The sequence below is a fragment of the Coptis chinensis genome, chromosome 6 (assembly GCF_015680905.1).
Source record: "Coptis chinensis isolate HL-2020 chromosome 6, ASM1568090v1, whole genome shotgun sequence".
Classification (NCBI taxonomy): domain Eukaryota; kingdom Viridiplantae; phylum Streptophyta; class Magnoliopsida; order Ranunculales; family Ranunculaceae; genus Coptis; species Coptis chinensis.
Window position 1 is genome coordinate 73,226,726 of NC_141461.1, and position 17,840 is coordinate 73,244,565.

General features: G+C 39.2%; 1 protein-coding gene and 1 pseudogene across 2 annotated transcripts; both read right to left on the reverse strand.

Moving 5' to 3' along the window:
- Nucleotides 1–227: 227 nt before the first annotated feature.
- On the reverse strand, nt 228–1,640 carry LOC147494381 (uncharacterized). The gene has a single exon (XM_086568117.1). It carries the CDS (start codon nt 1,638–1,640, stop codon nt 228–230), a length of 1,413 nt encoding a protein of 470 aa, XP_086424243.1.
- A 4,792-nt stretch (nt 1,641–6,432) lies between these two features.
- LOC147494382 (chloroplast envelope quinone oxidoreductase homolog) lies at nt 6,433–16,470 on the reverse strand (annotated as a pseudogene). The gene is made up of 6 exons (XR_015199526.1): nt 16,025–16,470; nt 14,412–14,503; nt 12,457–13,055; nt 7,168–7,309; nt 6,881–7,068; nt 6,433–6,657 (listed from the first exon to the last, which is right to left on the reverse strand). The product of XR_015199526.1 is annotated as a chloroplast envelope quinone oxidoreductase homolog (transcript).
- Nucleotides 16,471–17,840: the final 1,370 nt, after the last annotated feature.

The window sequence follows — 17,840 nt, forward strand, 5'->3', positions numbered from 1 at the left end:
CTCTTTAGGTTGTTCATGATGGTCTTGTTGGATGACTCTGCCTGTTCGTTGCCCTCGGGGTTGTAAGGGGCCGAGAACCCCTGTCTTACTTTGTAGGCTTGCAAGAACCTGGCCACCTTTGCTCCCGTAAACTAAGTTCTATTGTCTGCTATGATAGCGTACGGCAAACCAAACCTGCATATAATATTCTCCCATAAAAACTTGATGACTTGCGCTTCCTTCACCTGCTACAGGGGTACGACTTCAATCCATTTTGTGAAATAATCCGTGGCCGCGAGCATGAACCTCTTTTTACCACTGGCCATGGGCAGCGGTCCCACTATATCCATTGCCCACATAGCAAAAGGCCACAGACTTGAGACATTGTGAAGGGGTTCAGCGGGGGCGAATATCAACTGGGCAAATCTCTGACATTTGTCACACCTCTTAGCAAATTCCACAACATCCCTCTTCATGTGGGGCCAGAAATAATACCCCTGTGTCAGTAGCCGATGTGCCGTCGTTCTCCCCGCTGAATGGCTCCCGCAATCCCCCTCATGTAGTTCTGTCAACACCTCCTGGGATAGTCGCTGACCTAAACATTTTAGAAGTGGTCCACTGAAGTTTTTCCGATATAACTCTTCTTCTAGTAGAACATATCTTCGAGAAGTCTGCTCCCATCTCCTTCTTTTCTTTTTATCCGTGACTTCCTTTCCTGCCAAAAAGTCCTTAATAGGCTCCATCCAACCCTCATTCTCTTCCGCGACCTGACAAACCTCCATCTTATCCTCGGTGCTCGGTTTCTCTAACCTTCCCACGCGTATTGTTCTCTCCTCCGACCCGGGAATTGCAGCTGCTACATATGCTAGGGCACCGGCGTGTCTGTTCTCTCCCCTACCCAAATGAAGGAAATAGAGTTTTGTGAATTTCTCGGCTCGTTTACGCACCACATCCAAATATCTTGCCATCCTGGGGCATCGATGAGCAGCGAACCCTCCATTCACTTGACACACCACTAACTTTGAATCAGAATAGACTGTCAGCTCCTTCACTCCCAAATCCTCGGCCATTCTCAATCCTGCGATCACCACTTCGTACTCTGCCTCATTGCTGGACGCCGTGAACCCGAGTTTAATGGTTTGCTCTATTCTGCTATTATCAGGTGTAACCAACACGACTCCTATGCCACTGCATATGTCGGTAGCCGATCCATCCGTGAATACCCTCCACCCATTCCTCTTATCCCATGGGTCTAGAAGGTCTGGCTCACTCTCCTGCTCCGGTTCCATAATCATTTCCTCTCCCCATGTGGGATCCTCTGCGGGAAACTCTGCCAGAAACTCAGCCACTGCCTGCACCTTCTCCGCGATTCTTATCTGATACTGTATCTTATAAGAACTCGGTATCACTGCCCACTTCAACATTCTACCAGATTTTTCAGTTCTCAGTGCTTGTCTCAGAGGCAAATTCGTTACCACCACCACCACATGTGCTTCAAAGTAGGGTTTCAACTTCAGGGTTGAAAAAACTAATGCCAAGGCATACCTCTCGATCCTACTATATCGCATCTCTGCATCTAACAAAGTCTTGCTTTGAAAATATACCGACTTCTCCACCTTGTCTACCACCCGAACTAGAACCGAGTTGACTGCATACTCCATGGCCCCCAAGTACAAATACAACTTCTCCCCGGTCTCGGGCCATGACAGCAAAAGCGCTTTGCCCAAATATTTTTTCAATTCCTGGAATGCCTCCTCACACTCCGCGGTCCATACAAAATCCGGTGTGCTCCTCAACAGTCAGTACAGTGGTTTGCACTTATCAGATGACTTGGAAATGAACCTATTCAGGGCCGCGACCCTTCTTGCTAACCGCTGTACTTCCTTCACATTCTGCAGAGATGGAATCTCTACCAGGGACCTTATCTGCTCGGGGTTAGCCTCGATTCCCCTATGAGTAACGATATACCCCAAAAACTTTCCTGTAGTCACCCCGAAAGTACACTTCTCAGGGTTCAGTTTCAAGTTGTATTTACATAGTATCCCGAAGGTTTCTCGCAACCCCTCTATATGTTCTTCTTCTGACATACTTTTCTCCACCATATCGTCTATATAAATCTCAATTCCCTTCCGAATCTTGCTTTCAAACATTTTCTCCCCCAATCGCTGGAAGGTTGCCCTTGCATTTTTCAAACCAAACGGCATCCTCGTATAGCAGTAAGTACCACCCTCCACAACAAACAAGGTCTTTTCCTGATCTGGCCCATACATCGCGACCTGATTATACCCCATCGACGCGTCCATGAAGGAAAATATCTTGAACCCCCGGCCATCCTGTCCACCAACTCATCTACTCGCGGCATGGGATAACTGTCCTTTGGACACTCTAGATTTACATCAGTAAAGTCCACGCACATATGCACTTTCCCATTCTTTTTTGGTACCGCGACTATATTACATAACCAGTCTGTGAACTCTACCTCACGGATTATCCCCGCCCCTTTCAATCAAACGACCTCTTCCTGGATCCCTTCAGCGTATTTTGGCCTAATACTGCGCATCTTTTGCCTCATGGGTTTGGCGTTCTCTTTCATATGCAAGTGATGACATGCGAACTCTGGGTCCAACCTAGTAACATCCTCTATTGTCCAAGCGAAGACATCTCTATTATCTGACAAGAACTGTATCAAATTACCCCTCGGGCAAACTAGATCCTATCGACGTGAACTTCTCCTCTTCCCTTATCACTATATTCACCACCTCTATCTCATCGAGCGTCTTGGATCCGCCCCTGTCTCACCCTCCCCCTCCCCCGAGGTGCACTGTAATTGCTATTCCAGCCTCTTCCTAGGATTGGAAGCCTCTCCTTTTGATCCGTAGATCAACCGCTTCACAGTTCCCCGATGACTATTTTTTGCCGTAACCTGATCACCGTAGACCTCGTACATGGTAGTAGGGGTGGGGAATCGTATTACCTGATAATACGTTGATGGGACCGACTTCATCTCGTGAATCCACTACCTTCCCAAGATTGCATTATATTGCGAAGCCGAATCCACCACCATGAAATGGGCGAAGACTGTCACCGGCCCTGTTGTCACGGGCAATAAGAGTTCCCCCATGGGCTCTATCATACTTCCATTAAATCCATATAAATTAGTTCACGAAGGACGCAGCTGCTTAGGATCAACTCCCATTTCTCCAAAGCACCTTTGAACAACAGATCTATCGCACTCCCACAATCAATCAACACCCTTTTCAACATGTAATTCCCCATTGCCACTATAATGACCAATGCGTCTTCATGTGGTGAGTCCACTGCTCGTAGGTCCGCGTTGCTAAACACAATTCTATCCTTTTCTGCCTCTGCCGTGGCCTATCCGTTCTCTCATTAATCTGCTGGATGCTCACAGTCCGCCGTATCTTGTCTTTATGAGCGTTATGACTCATAACCTCCCCGCTGTAAATCACGTTGGTGGTTCCCAGTATCCTTCCCTGCGGCGGCATGCGCTCCTCATTCCGACCGTCTCTCACAAATTCTCCCATCCTCCCTTTTTCCACCATTTTCTGAATCAACCATTTTAGAGCGTAACAATCATTCGTCTCATGATTCCTTAACTAATGATATGCACAGAAGGGCTTCTCCGATATCTCCATTGGCACAGTTCGCGGTCCTTCATACCCAGACATATTCTTTATTAAGGGCAAGATCTCACTGAGCGGTTTGTTCAATGGAGTCTGTTCCATCTCGCGGTATGGCTTCCTCTCCCTGTACTATCTTTGGATTCCTTCTCGGCTTCCCTCTGCTCACTCTCCGTACCCACGGTATCTCCCATTTTCTTTTTCTGACATCCCCACTTTCTGCCGTTCCCGATCCTTCTCCAAAGACAACACGGCCTTCCCCGTCCTCTTAGAATCCTTCTGCATAGAATCTTCATATCTTATATACTTTTCCACTCGTGGATACAGCTCATGTAGTGTCACAATCTCATTCTTGGCTACGGATTGGTGCACTCCGGTCCCTGGGAGCAAGCCTCTCTCAAAGGCTATCACCGCTGTCCTCTCATCCAGATTTTCAACTTTCAATGTCTCTGCCTTGAACTGACACAAAAACTCCCTAACTGATTCCGTGGTTCTTTGTCGCACATTGAATAGAGTCGCGATGTCCACCACCTGCTTTTTCTGATGTATGAAGTGATCTATGAATGCCTGCTCCAACTCCTGGAAATTTTTGATGGTCCTCGCTGGCAGTCGGTAATACCAATCCGACCCCCCTCCTTTAAGACTAGCCGGGAACATCATACATCGTAGACCGTCATATCGAGACTCCTGCCAGAGTGGCATCTGTTGCCAAAAATGATGAATATGGTTTGTTGGATTCCCTTTGCCGTCATACCTCTCGAACCTCGGCTGGGCAAACCGCTTTGGAACCTCTGAAGCCCATATGTCATTTGCTAGCAGGTTGCAATTCAACTCAGCCACCACCTGACTGGCCGCTCCCCCGCGCTCCTTCGTCTGCCGCCGGTTTGCCTCCCTATCATTTCTTGGGCTTGCTCCATTGTTAACCCCGCTACCGAATTTTCCACTAGATTCAGTCCGGGATCATCCTCATCTTCAGATCTCTCATTTTCGGACCCCTCGTTTAGCTCTTCCCCGGCCTCTTCCTCCGTCTTCTCTCTCTCTCTTCGCAACTCATCGTTCTCTTCTCTCAGCCTCTCAATCTCCTCTCGCATCAGGCGTGTTTCTTCCGCTGCTCGCCCTTCTTCTAGTTCTTCCCCCTCCTCAATCAACTTTGCTTCCGCGCGGCATGAACCCTAACCTTCTTTGGCCTACCCACTGCTCTCTTCGGTGCCATTTCTAAGTTGCTTTTCTCTACTCCCCACAGAAGGCGCCAAATGTATTGACCCTAAAACTATCTTTTCTACAAACTCCTATTTTCCCCTTCCTTCCTCTCTTTTCTCTCCTTCTTTCTCACCCTAGTGGCCTCCATTTTTTCTCCTCATCTTCTCTTTTTTATAGTCTCCCCCCTCTCATCTAAACCGCCCATCTGTCTGTTTATCCTACGACTCTCCTACCGACCGTACACCTACCGCCCTGTGGACTAGGGTTCCGCGGCCTTGATTCGCTGCTCCTCATTGTCCCTGCTTATGCTGCCTCCTATCCCCTACAACGCGGACTTAGTCCAATCTTGCTACATCGTGCCACTACAGGGACCTTGTTCAAATTATATTAATAAAAGGGGGGCTTATTCTAAATTTAGTGAGGGAGGTGTTTCTAAATTAAGTAAATAAGGAGATCTTAAATTGCCTGTTCGATATTGGGAAGGGTATTTCGGAAGACCCGGATATCATATAGTGTAGATAAGTGAGTATTATGAAAAATGTTACATTAATGCATGATGATAGATGTCCATGTGTTTCCATCGAGAAAACACACTCTACATTTTGTTATCATTGTTGTATATGTAGATGACCTAATCTTTTTTTGAGGCTCCAACAAGGCTCACAAAGACTATAAAGAAAATATCTAAAGAAAGAATTTGAAATGAATAATTTGGGGAGGACAAAATTTTGTTTCTACCTGTAGATCAAACAACTCTTCCATCAATCTACATACACTAAGAAAGTCGTGAAGTGCTTATATATAGATAAAGCTCATTTTCACTATTCGCCACTAGAAAAGAAATCAATATCTCCAAGGAATTATTGATATGTACTTGTTTTACCCTAGCCATGAGAAATGCATTCCATAGTTAGTGATGTAGGGAACAACTTATAACTTGCAGATTTCCACAACTTAACCTACATTAAATCCTGTTGATTTCTTGTGAAATACTAGGGATAAATGGTTTCAAAGTTGGACCCTTCAAAGTTTGTTGATTCACACACAAGGAATACCAAAACAATGGAAACAAGTTAAAAAACTTTTAATATTATTAACTCAATCAAAACTGAAACCCTAATACAGATTGCCAGCCTTTATATAAGCGAAATACCTTAACTAACACAAAATTTGAAATTTTCCAAAAATAAAAAGTTTTGGGATAACCACATATTAAGAAACTACTAATAAAAATAGAACTAACAAAACAAACCAAATCAAAAATGGACTTTCCTAGCAAAAGATATAGCGAAAACAAAACTGGGCCCAAGATATACTACATTGTAGTGAGACACTCGAATTGTCTCACTACCAACAAGTAACCAAACTGCCTTCTAGTGAGACACCCGAATTGTCTCACTACCAACCAGTATCCTTTTTCAACAATTGGCAACAACCTATACTGCATCATCCTCCCCTTGCTGAAGAGAATTTGACCAAGAATTCAAAGCATCATCATAAAACCTATCGCCATGGTAAGGAACAAGGTGTTTAACATTAAACACATCAGAAGTACGAATGCTACTTGGCAATTAACTTAAACCTATAAACATTTACATCTACATCAATTTTCTCAAGAATCTCCAATGGTTCGATCTTTCTTGCAGCTAGCTAGCTTTGAATATTCACCAATTGGAAATCGGTCTTTAGTCAAACTAGCCCAAACAAAATCACCAACCTCAAACTCAACAAAATGATGCTTCTTATCAACATTTAATTTATACTTATCAACATAATCTAACAAGTGTTTCTCAGTTTCACCCTGAACATTCTTCAATTCTTCACTGAAATTCTTCAGCTTTACCATGAACACGGAGCATCAAACCTTCTTTACTTGGCGGAACCGGAAGAAGCGGAATGAATCCATATACTGCATCATTCTCCCACTCTTAGAGAAAATTTGTCCTCGAATTTTGTTAAGCATCCTTGTGACAATGCTCCATAATGTTTCAACTGAGAAATCTCTTATGCAAATCCGTCCTCTTTCAACAAAAAAACACACCATAAACAATTTTTCGTACCATCAAAGAGTCACGATTCTGAGAAAAATCTTCAACACGACAAGAAAACGGATCTTCGTATGTAGATGAAAATTTATTCACACATACTTTCACATCTTTCACCTCTTTTGAAATTTCAAATGTTTCAACAACCTCTTCATCAAACACAAGGGGTAAATCCCAATCGATAAAATCCAATATTTCTTCAACTTCAAGAATAAATACATAATTTTTTTAACCACATCAACAAAGTTTGAAGTTTCATGACTTTTTAACCTTTAACTCGGAACCCAATCTTATGGAATCACAAGTTGTAGCAGCATAAATAATTTCCTCGTGATCAAAGTCAGCAAAATAATGTTCTTTATCATTGTTTTCCCAATCATCCACAATAATATAGGATGGAGATTGACAGTGCTCTTCCTCCTCCACAACATGTGAATTTGGGATCTAGATTTTTAGTTGAATCATTACGTCAGCCATTTGTTGTGTTAACGTTTCAACTTGTCGTGCTAATCGTGCAACATCATCACGTTCTACAACATCAGCAAGAGGACTTTGCGTGCTGCAGTAGGACTTCTTCTTGGAGGCATGGTGCAGGATACGAGGCAACTAATCCCAACTGATGTAGGGAATAATTTATAACTTGCAGATTTCCACAACCTACACTAAAGCCTGTTGATTTCTTATGAAATATCAGGGATTAATGGCTTCAAAGTTTGTTGATTCACATACAAGGAATACAAAAACAATAGAAACAAGAAGAAAAATTGTTAATATTATTAACTCAATCAAAACTGAAACCCTAATATAGATTGCCATCCTTTATATTGGTGAAATATAAATTCAAAATTTTCCAAAAATAGAAAGTTTTGGGATAATCACATATTAAGTAACTACTAATAAAAATAAAATTAACCCAACAAACCAAATAAAAAACGGACTTTCCTAACAAAAGATATATCGAAAACAAAACTGGGCGCAAGATACTGCATTCTACAGAGATACCCGAACTGTCTCATTATCAACCAGTATCCTTCTTCAACAATTGCCAACAACTTGTACTGTATTAGTTAGTTAGTTATAAAGATGTTGGATATCGTTTAGATCCATATAGAGCTAGCCCACAAATAGGGTATATTTTCACTTATGGTGATACATCAATATCTTGGAGAGATCTACCAAACAAAGATGGTCGTTAAAGGGTTGGAGCTCTTCCTAGGTAGGTTTTGATGAGTTCCTGGAAAGCCAGCCCTTTCATATTTCGTGGTCTACTCAAACTTTGTCGTTTCTCTAAACAATAAATATAAATATAGTGGGGGCCGACACTTGTATGAAGACTTTGATATGAATCGATTTAGTGAATGTTACTCTCCCTACTCGTTGTTGTAATTCTTTCACTCTGCAGGGATAGCATGTCGATCTGTCAATGCACTGATCTTCTCTTAGTTTGCCTATATTCTTTTTTGAGTCACAATGTATCCCATGAACTTTCCTGACGCCACCCCGAAGGTGCACTTTTTCGGGTTGAGCTTCAACTTGTGCTTCCGTTGTATCTCAAATGTCTCGCTTAACCCCATGGGTGCTCTTCCTCGGATATACTCTTTTCCACCATGTCGTTGATATATGATACGTGATAAAATGTAGTTTTACTCACAAATAAGCGATGAGACTCAAACGCAAGTAAAACTAAAACTAAAACTAAACTTGAGTGTGTTATTTATCAAAGATTTCTACTCTCGAATCTATCGAAATAGAGTTGGAATAGAAGATTCGTTCCACTCCTAGTTCTTTAGAATTCGCGTTTCCTAAGATTATCAATCCTACCAAAGTCAATGAGAGATTTACGAATTTATACTATGATGCAAATTATACTCAAATACATAACTATGATAATTCAACTACAGCAATACTAAATTGATACTATGATAAGGAATTAGGGGGGATTGATTCCACCTTAACTTGACTTAATTTACTAACGAAGAATCGTCGTAATCCGAATTGAATTGCTTTCGCATAACAATTGGTTCTTCCTAATCCCTAGTTATTCATGGTAATCTCTACTAACTAACATCTAGCATGTGAAATAATCAAACCCATTCTCATGGTGAACTAATCGTTTTCTAGAATGGAATGGAAATTACTACTACTCTACGCTAATCAAAATCAAGCTTCATCAAGGCTTCTTCAACCCCCTCTAATGGAGGTTTAGCCTAGAATCATTATGCTATCATTTCCCAATGAAATTAAACAAGACAAGGTATAAAGATTCTAACCTTACTTATTTAAATTCAAATGTACGTCTAAAATTGCTAGATTTAATTGAAACTAACAATGATAAATACTAAATCTAGGAATTGAAACTACAATGATTAATGAAATGAAACTATATTATGAAGAATTGAATTACTTTATTAATCTAATGAATAAATAACAATTGATTCAAATACTAAATTAAAGCAAGATAATAAAAACTAATTAATAAACTAATTAATTGATTTTCAAAACTAGATCTAGATCTCAAAACTATCCTCTAATGGCTACCTTCTACCTTAATCTCCTTTTTTTTCTAAGAGTTAAGTCTTGTGTCTTCAAATGGAGGAGACCAGATCAACATTTTCGTGCATGGGCTGAGGATCCATGTTTTGGGCTGAAAAATTGAGCCCAAAACCCAATTTCTTCAGTCCACATAGGCATTTTCAGCTGGATTTGACTTCCATAGAATTTTCGTCTACTTTTGCTCCTCTAATTTGGTCAAGGCTTGGACCATTGGAAAGCTGATTCCAAGCCGGTCGTTTTGACATAAGGTAGGCCCAATTCCGAGGTCTGAGCCCAAAGATACGGTCTTTGGAAATTCTGTTGACTTTTGTATACTATTTCAGCCCGCGTTGACTTTGACTTTTCAGCTTTGACCGGGCTTTACAAAGGCTTTTTCTTCTTGAATCTTGACCTTTAATCACAGACTTCTTAGCAACCAACCCTTGCTCCTTTATCTCGTCAAAGTGACACATTTCTGCACATAATTGACTTCAATGCCTGAAATACATAAAAGCACGTAATCAACATTAACTCTTATTTATTACTCGCATAATTGGTCTAAAAGTATTATTGTTAAGGAGTTAAAACTACAGTTTTTGGCTCTTATCAAACCACCCCAAAACAGCATATTGCTTGTCCTCAAGCAAATATGAGAAATTAGCATAAGTGACAAAAAATGGAGTTCTAATTAATCTCGTTTCGTTGAGTGCGATTGCATTGACCATATGCAACAAGGCCTTAAACCACTAGGAATTCCCTAGTGGATGAGTGATAGCCTCGTGAGAGTTTTTCAGTGAAGGTACTCACAAACTTCGTCTATACTACATCGACTAAGAAATAAAACTATTATTTCTTTATCTATATCTCAATTATCTATACATCTCACTAGTAATGAATATAAAATAATCAAGTCGAAACCAAGGCTAATATATGCATAATAATCAATCATCTACGAATAAATATATATATATATATATATACGGTTTGGCTAGGGTGACATCCTAACTGTGACATCCTTATTGTACATCCTATCAAAAAGTGCATTTCAACAATGAATTAGTGTATGATTTTTTATAGATATAATCTACTCTTCATGGATTATATCTCTACAAAAAATTAACTCAATCCAATATTTCTAGTTTTGTCAAACTTAAAATTATTTCTAGACCGTTAGATAAAATTGCAAACTTAAACAATGGAAGATGACAAAGTTCCACATATTGGATTGAGCTAATTTTTTGTAGAGATATAATCTATGAAGAGTAGATTATATCTACAAAAAATAATACACTAATTCATTGTTGAAATGCACTTTTTGATAGGATATACAATAAGAATGTCACGCTTAGATGTCACCCCTAAAAACCGATATATATATATATATATATATATATATATATATATTACTCAAGTCTTAAAAAAAAAACCGATGCGTTGTAGGGTTTGCATACTTGTAGACAATGATACCACATTCCGGATTTCTATTCGAAACATATTTCTTCAATAGGTATAGTTTTTTGTCGCCGCCCACATGTATAGACACGACAGTAAACATTGTAGTACATTTATAACAATAATCATTTTGTAATTGGCTTTCTTGTAAAAGGCCCCACTGGACGTAGGACTCTAAATCTCTAATGAACTGATGCAGATTTTCATCCGTAAAAATAAACTAAGAAGAAATTTAAAAAATATGCGTGTTTTTCTCGGTGATTGGAAAATTTCAAAAGGTTTGTTATATAATTCAGTGAAACATGTAAGCATTTCAGGCAACTGAATATCCCGTTCTGATAACACGAAGGCCAGAGTACAGACTTTATGTATGACCAAGACATTAGAATCAATTTGCAACCTTTATGCTACGGATAATTGTACCTGATACCCCCATTCATGCTAGACTTCTAGGCCCTACGTAAAGTATCTGATCAAAGTATGAAATCCATCAAACCAAAAGAGAAATTCCTCAAGCTTTCTCATAGTGAGTAACCAAACAACGACAATGAAGTGTTTATGAGTAACAGTCTACATGATCCGCATGCACGGTCATGCTCATAATACTTCAGACGCATAATAGCAAATTCACAAATATCCAAAGTACAGTTTCCTAAACTTCTACTATTATCTTCCTCTAGTATGGCCATCAGTGCCCTTCTACTAAGGAGTGTAAAAAAAAACCGTTGACCCATCATTCAGTAGGGTACCCGGTCTTCACCCGCCATCCAAACCCGCACTGACCCGAAAATAGACCCATCCCGCCCCACCACCGTTTTTATACGGTCGGAATATAGGTGTAAATTCTATGCTCAAATCCGACCCGTCAAACCGTCCGACCCGTACCGTGTCAAAAGCTGTTGACCCAACCCCGTTGACCCGCACAATTTCAAGACTCTAACTCTAATATTTTTTGTATTTTGTTTATAATTTCTTTTAACTTTTGTAGAAATTTGAGAGATATGAATACAAACTTATGAGTTCAACATCAATTTCACATATTTAAGTTTGAACATTGGGAAAATATCAAAAATTCAAATTTAACTTTCAAATTTTGGAGAAAATAAATCATTCATCCTTGTATTAATTTCGAATTCTTTTAGTTTATATTTTATTGTTTTGTACCATAGATCCTTGCTCTCATCTTCATTTTATCATACTATGGAAAATAATCAATTTACAAATGGTAAATCACGATAAATAAGTTTCAAATTTACAGATATGGTTTTGGATTCAAATTCAAGTTTTTTTATTTTTGTTTATTTTTTATTGATTGATTCAATTTTTTCTCTATACTGTGAATTGGAAATATATTACTTGCAGAATTAGAAAGTTTTTTTTGAGTGAAATTGGGTTAAAATGATAATTTCCACCCGACCCAAATAACCCGCCCAAAACCCGTCCCGTAAACTGACCCAACGGGCCGGGTGATAGTACTAAGACATGACACTTCAACCTGTCCCGCACCGTCGGGGACCACTAGATTTGTATCCCCTAGACCCGTCCCGCCCTGACTCATCACTATTTGACCCGCAGTTGACCCGGCCCTCCCCGTATTACACCCCTACCTTCGACCAAGCTTCTTCAACATTGCTCCATGGATTTTTTGAGTTTATTATGTCTTACGCTTTCCCTCCTTTCCCTTCCAAATCAGCTCAGCCTTGGGAATCAAAATCATCGGCACCTGCTGCTTCTTAGACGCAAAGGTCATAAAAGCACAAAGACCAGGAGTGTTATCTATCACCTTCTCAAATTTGTTTCAGAAGTGTTGACAAAGAAACGCACAGTGGATTACTACATCATCTTTCACACCAGATGGACACTTCCAAACCACCCCGTCAGAAGTCTAATAGTCGAGAACACAATCTTCCCCTAAACTCTTGCCGAAATTAGTATTTCTTGCACCACAAGTAGCTGCGGTGTGCGCTGTTCCAAGTTTTGCCACTTGGACAGTGTAATGACCCACTCCACCTGAGGTAGCTATAATTAGGATGTTAACTGTTTAACAATTCCCATCAAGTTTGATACCGGCAGACTTTGTGAAGGCCAGGAGTGCCGTTAGACCAGCAACAGGTAATCCAGCATCTTCAGCTGCTGATACTTCAGACGGCTTCTTCACTATCAAGTTTTTCCGCACCACAGTAAATAAAACTAAGCCACCTCCATTCTGTCATTATAAGTTTCCAATAGACAAGTTAAATGTGGAAGGACAAACTTGATAACAACCTTTCTTTTAATACATCTCAAAAGTCATCTTCACTTATAGGATGTTGGCATGTCTCCATTGTTAGGCCTGGTCTATAAATGTTTCAAAGTCAGAGTATGAAACAAAAACTACACAGATGAAAACAAAAATCCTTAAAGAAATAAAGAAAGAGATTCAATAAGGTAAAATAATGCTATAAGATTTGCTTGTGCAAGAGAACAGATTTTCAAGACATCATAGAACAGATTTACTTATCATATCTTTCAATTATTCTCCCCAGTACAGATGCCCACGAACTTGAAAATGTAAAATTAACATATATTTGTTGCACCAATTTGCTCAAAGTAAAGTAGAGCAAATATTTTAAAATCGATTTCCATAGAGCGAGCCTAAACCGTCACCACGCTTTGACCATGGATCCCATTCATCCAGGAAGAGGTTCTTCTCAAGCCAAGGCTCAAGTGAAAGACTGTTATTTATGAGAAACGGACAGAAGAATAAAGGAGCAGGAATTTTAACAAGAAACTTGCAAGGACATTTGTCGCAATGTACTTAATATATATGTCATACACAATTGCTTCTGGAGTGAAAAAATACAACTCAATCAAATTGCATGATGAATCCAACATGGTCGAACGCATCCATAATATTCAAGTATCATCCAAACAAAGTTTACATAGATTTTTACATTACGAGTTTGCGATCTATATCACATGGAAGGGAACTGTATTGATTTTGGGACAACATACCATAGCTAATTAAAGATACCTACTTCTACTCCAATGAAGATGTGTGAGCTAGGATGATGTTTTTTAAAAATTACATATTTACCAAACCTTCCAAGTCTTGTGAATATTGAGCGGACCTAGAATTAACATGAATAACCCATTAGCCGTCACTAAAACTACTAAGGAATTGGATGAGCCCCCCATGTCTTCCGATTCCTGCAGGAACACGGTCAATAGATTAAATGGCCTAAAAAAGGAATGAGGTTGCTCTTTCTTTTGAAGTTTTGGAAGCAAGGGAAAGAAAGGTTTCCTACTCGTGCAAAGGAACTATTTCTTGGCAACTTGTAAGAGCTATGAATTCAAATTGACTTCCATGACATATTACTCGAGAAATCCAACCCCAACTAATATATCTTCAATAAGCAATACTCAAGTTCGTTTCATGGCAATGCTTCTGAAATTACCCTTTTAGGTGTTTAGCTATAGTGGGCAAGATTAATAACGTAATAATATTTAATTTTATAACAATAAATTAATACAAAAATGTTATTTAAAAAAAAATTGATAGAAATTTTAACTAACCACTCACACCACAGTTGAGAGTCTCTGTAGCTTTAACAGCAACCCCAAATTTCTTGACTCCCGGACCAACCTCTACCACCTCTTCTGTCATCGCAGTAGCTGCTCCCATAAAACACATATTAAAACAAAAAATCAACAATTCACCCAACTTCAACACTTTAACATGGATACCTCGAAATGCAAATAAAACAAACAAGTAGATAATACATATATCCAACATATAAGAGGGGTTATTGCTCTGTAACGAGGTGGGGAACCCCTACCCTTCAAGATTACTTGGGCATATTTTGCTCTCCCTCGTACATTCCCATATCTTAGACGGCCCTTTAATTGTAACTTTTGTTTGATAAGTTCTTATTTTCTTCTGTTCATCAACTAAACTTTCTATTCTGGGCAACTTAGAAGTTCTGAGCTGAAGAAGGAAACCTCCTTCCTCCATCAACTCCCTACACATTTTGTATGTTCTTTAGAAGTTCTAACCAGGTCATTTTGTATATTCCTGCTGGCCCTACCTGGTTCTAACCAGGTCATGGTTCATTGAGTTTGCTGTTTAAGAAACCTAGTGCTTTGATTGCTGCAACCTCTCTCAAGAACTTTAAGCCTGAACCCTCCAACGGTGTAGCTGAAGTTCCTCGAATATACAGGAACATGGTTTCCTCAAAAGGAAAGATGTATTAATAGGCTTCTTTATAGACAAGAGACTCCCATTCCCTCTTGTTCAAGATACATTTATGAAAGAATCTGGAGATTAAATCAGACAAAGACCCATTTGATATGAACTTTACCAAAGATGGTGTCAGCAGCTTGTATTAGAGGGAAGGCCTGATTTTATTAGAGCTTGCATATTCATCATCAAGCCATGGGCAAAAGAACTCGAGGACCGAAAATGAGATCTCTCCAGTACTCATCTGGGTAAAACTCTACGAGATATTGGAATATCATTTGTTGCAAGTCTTTTGGAATGTGTATGGACAAAGAAACTATGAAGAAAGAAAGGCTTAAATTCTGCTAGTCTCTGTTGAGATGCCCCTTGAACTTTCAGTTTCCTTCATCTTTAAAGTTAAAAGTGGGATCTAAAATTCTAAACAAGAACAAGTCAATGCCAGTGCTGAATATCCAATAAGTTTGCATAGCGTACAAGCTGCAACTGATTTATGCATATTACAACACCTTATTCAAGTACCACAGTAAAGACTTGTGCTACAAAACCTGATAGAAGAGCTGAGTCTGGCCAGTACAAGCACATTAATTAGGTATGTTGAGGAAATCTAGAACAAACAGAAACAATTCAAAAAAGTAAGTCTGGTGGTCACTTCACCATCTAGAAGAACTAAAACTGGTCAACCTAAAGGTGAGACGGTTCAAGCTACTAGAAGACTCCCAACAGAAGTAAATGTGGTCGTGATTCCTGAGGCAACAACATATACGACACAGATTACTGCAGTGATCGTCCCTGAAGCAAATGTGTCACAGAATTTTGCGACGAAAAAGAGTAAAAGCCCCTTCATACAAGCAACTGTTATACAATAAAATACGGAAGAGTATACAACTGTTACAACAACTTGCAACAGTAGCAACTGAGTCAGGAATTCAATCTGAGAAGGTACTTCCTGACGTTACCTGCTGCAAAATGTTGAACTACCACTGTACATAATATGGTACAAAGCACTGAAATATTGCCTCTACAAGGGGAGAATGTGGTACTTGAGACCTATCCTGAGTAGATGAGGCAGTACAGCAAGGATAGATATACTTTATAGGTGCTACAAAACTGTCATGACTCTGAAGATGAAGAATTATCAGATGGAAATAAAGTAAGATTCATTGAAGACCAAATTCAGAAGACTGCTGAGGAACTTAATGCCAAACCAGCAAACCAGATCCTTCAAGAAGCTCGCTAACTTAAACAATGAAAGACAAGGAAAAAGAGGCAGTGGGAGCCCCAACACCCAAGGGTCAGGAAGGAAAAAAAGAAGAAAACTTCAATTCAAATTCACAAAAAAGAGATGTGGATGCTTGAACACTAGAGGTATGAATATTATGAATAAAGCTTTCTGTAAAGAAGGTGCCCACCCTGAATGAACCTTTTGAGCCTTCTGGCTGCTCGTCTAGGAGAGTCAAGAAAAGATAATCTATTTCCTTGTGATATAGGAAGTTAAAGTTAGATGATTGTTTAGAAAGTGTTTGCTGCATACCTTTGTCTAAGCAAATAAGGGGAGAGCATTGAAAAGTCCTCAGAAAATGGTGTTTTTGTTAGGAGATTCCAATGCCAACCATTATATTAGTTGTTAGTTGGATATAATACTATTAAAACAATAAGTTAAAAAAAAAACAAAGAACTTCTTATTTTATTTTTATTTTTTGATTGGCAAGCCTGTTTTAAATGAAATCAGTAACTCTTTGATGCTTGCGGGGTTCGAGCCCCAGACCTCTGGCATCATCACCCAAGGGTTTTACCAACTTTGGTTGCTCCTAGTCGTGTTATTATGATTATACTTTGTTTATTGACACAAATATCTAATCATTCACATATGGTACTATGATTTATGTCGTGTGGTTTAGGTTACCCATATGCCAGAACTTAATACGAAGTAACAGGCTTTATGAAGCTTGATGGAGTTACTTGTAGCCTCAGTATATATGAAACCATTTAAGCATTCTTTGTTCTGAGGAGAGCGAGGATTACGCCTCTGACTTACCGCCTCAGCTACTGAACTAGCTGTTTTAAACAATGAAAGTACTTGGTATCAATTGGTCAGCAACAAGTACGAACTCATTTTTAAGTACTGGACACTGGACAGTTTGTTACTAGAAGGTCATCCAACTCAAACTATTTCCTCCTATCTTATTACGTCCATTCTTCTTTCATCAGAGAATTATGCGAAGTGGTTCCTAACTCCCTAGCTTGTCTGCTAAGCCACATTCATGGCATAATGAACCGAAAGGATATCTACTAGAAAAAAATTCAAGACATTATAAAAATCGTCGACGGAAGTGTGATGCCCTGAGGAAAAAGACCGCAAACCAAGATTTTTTTTATTTATTTATTTATTTTTTTTGGGGGGTGAGACTTGAATGAAGTCCATTATCCCATTCGCATTGAATATACAACAGGGAATCACGATTAGCAAATTGACTCCTAGGTGTATCAATTCCATCCTTTTTTTGTCCACTATTTTGGAAATTTTCCAATTGTGCATAGAATTTTTTAATGACAAATAATTTATTAGTGTTCTAAAAATAGTATTACGTAATTAGATATGGCATAACTAATATTTATGTGCATTGATCAGATATTCTAAAGCAGTATTATTCATAATTGTCATAATGAAAAATCTAATTATGTCTGCATTGTGAGCTTATATGTTAGGTATGAAATGACGAGATCTCGGGCATTATAATTGGTGACAAAACCATCAACACACCGTGTTGCTTT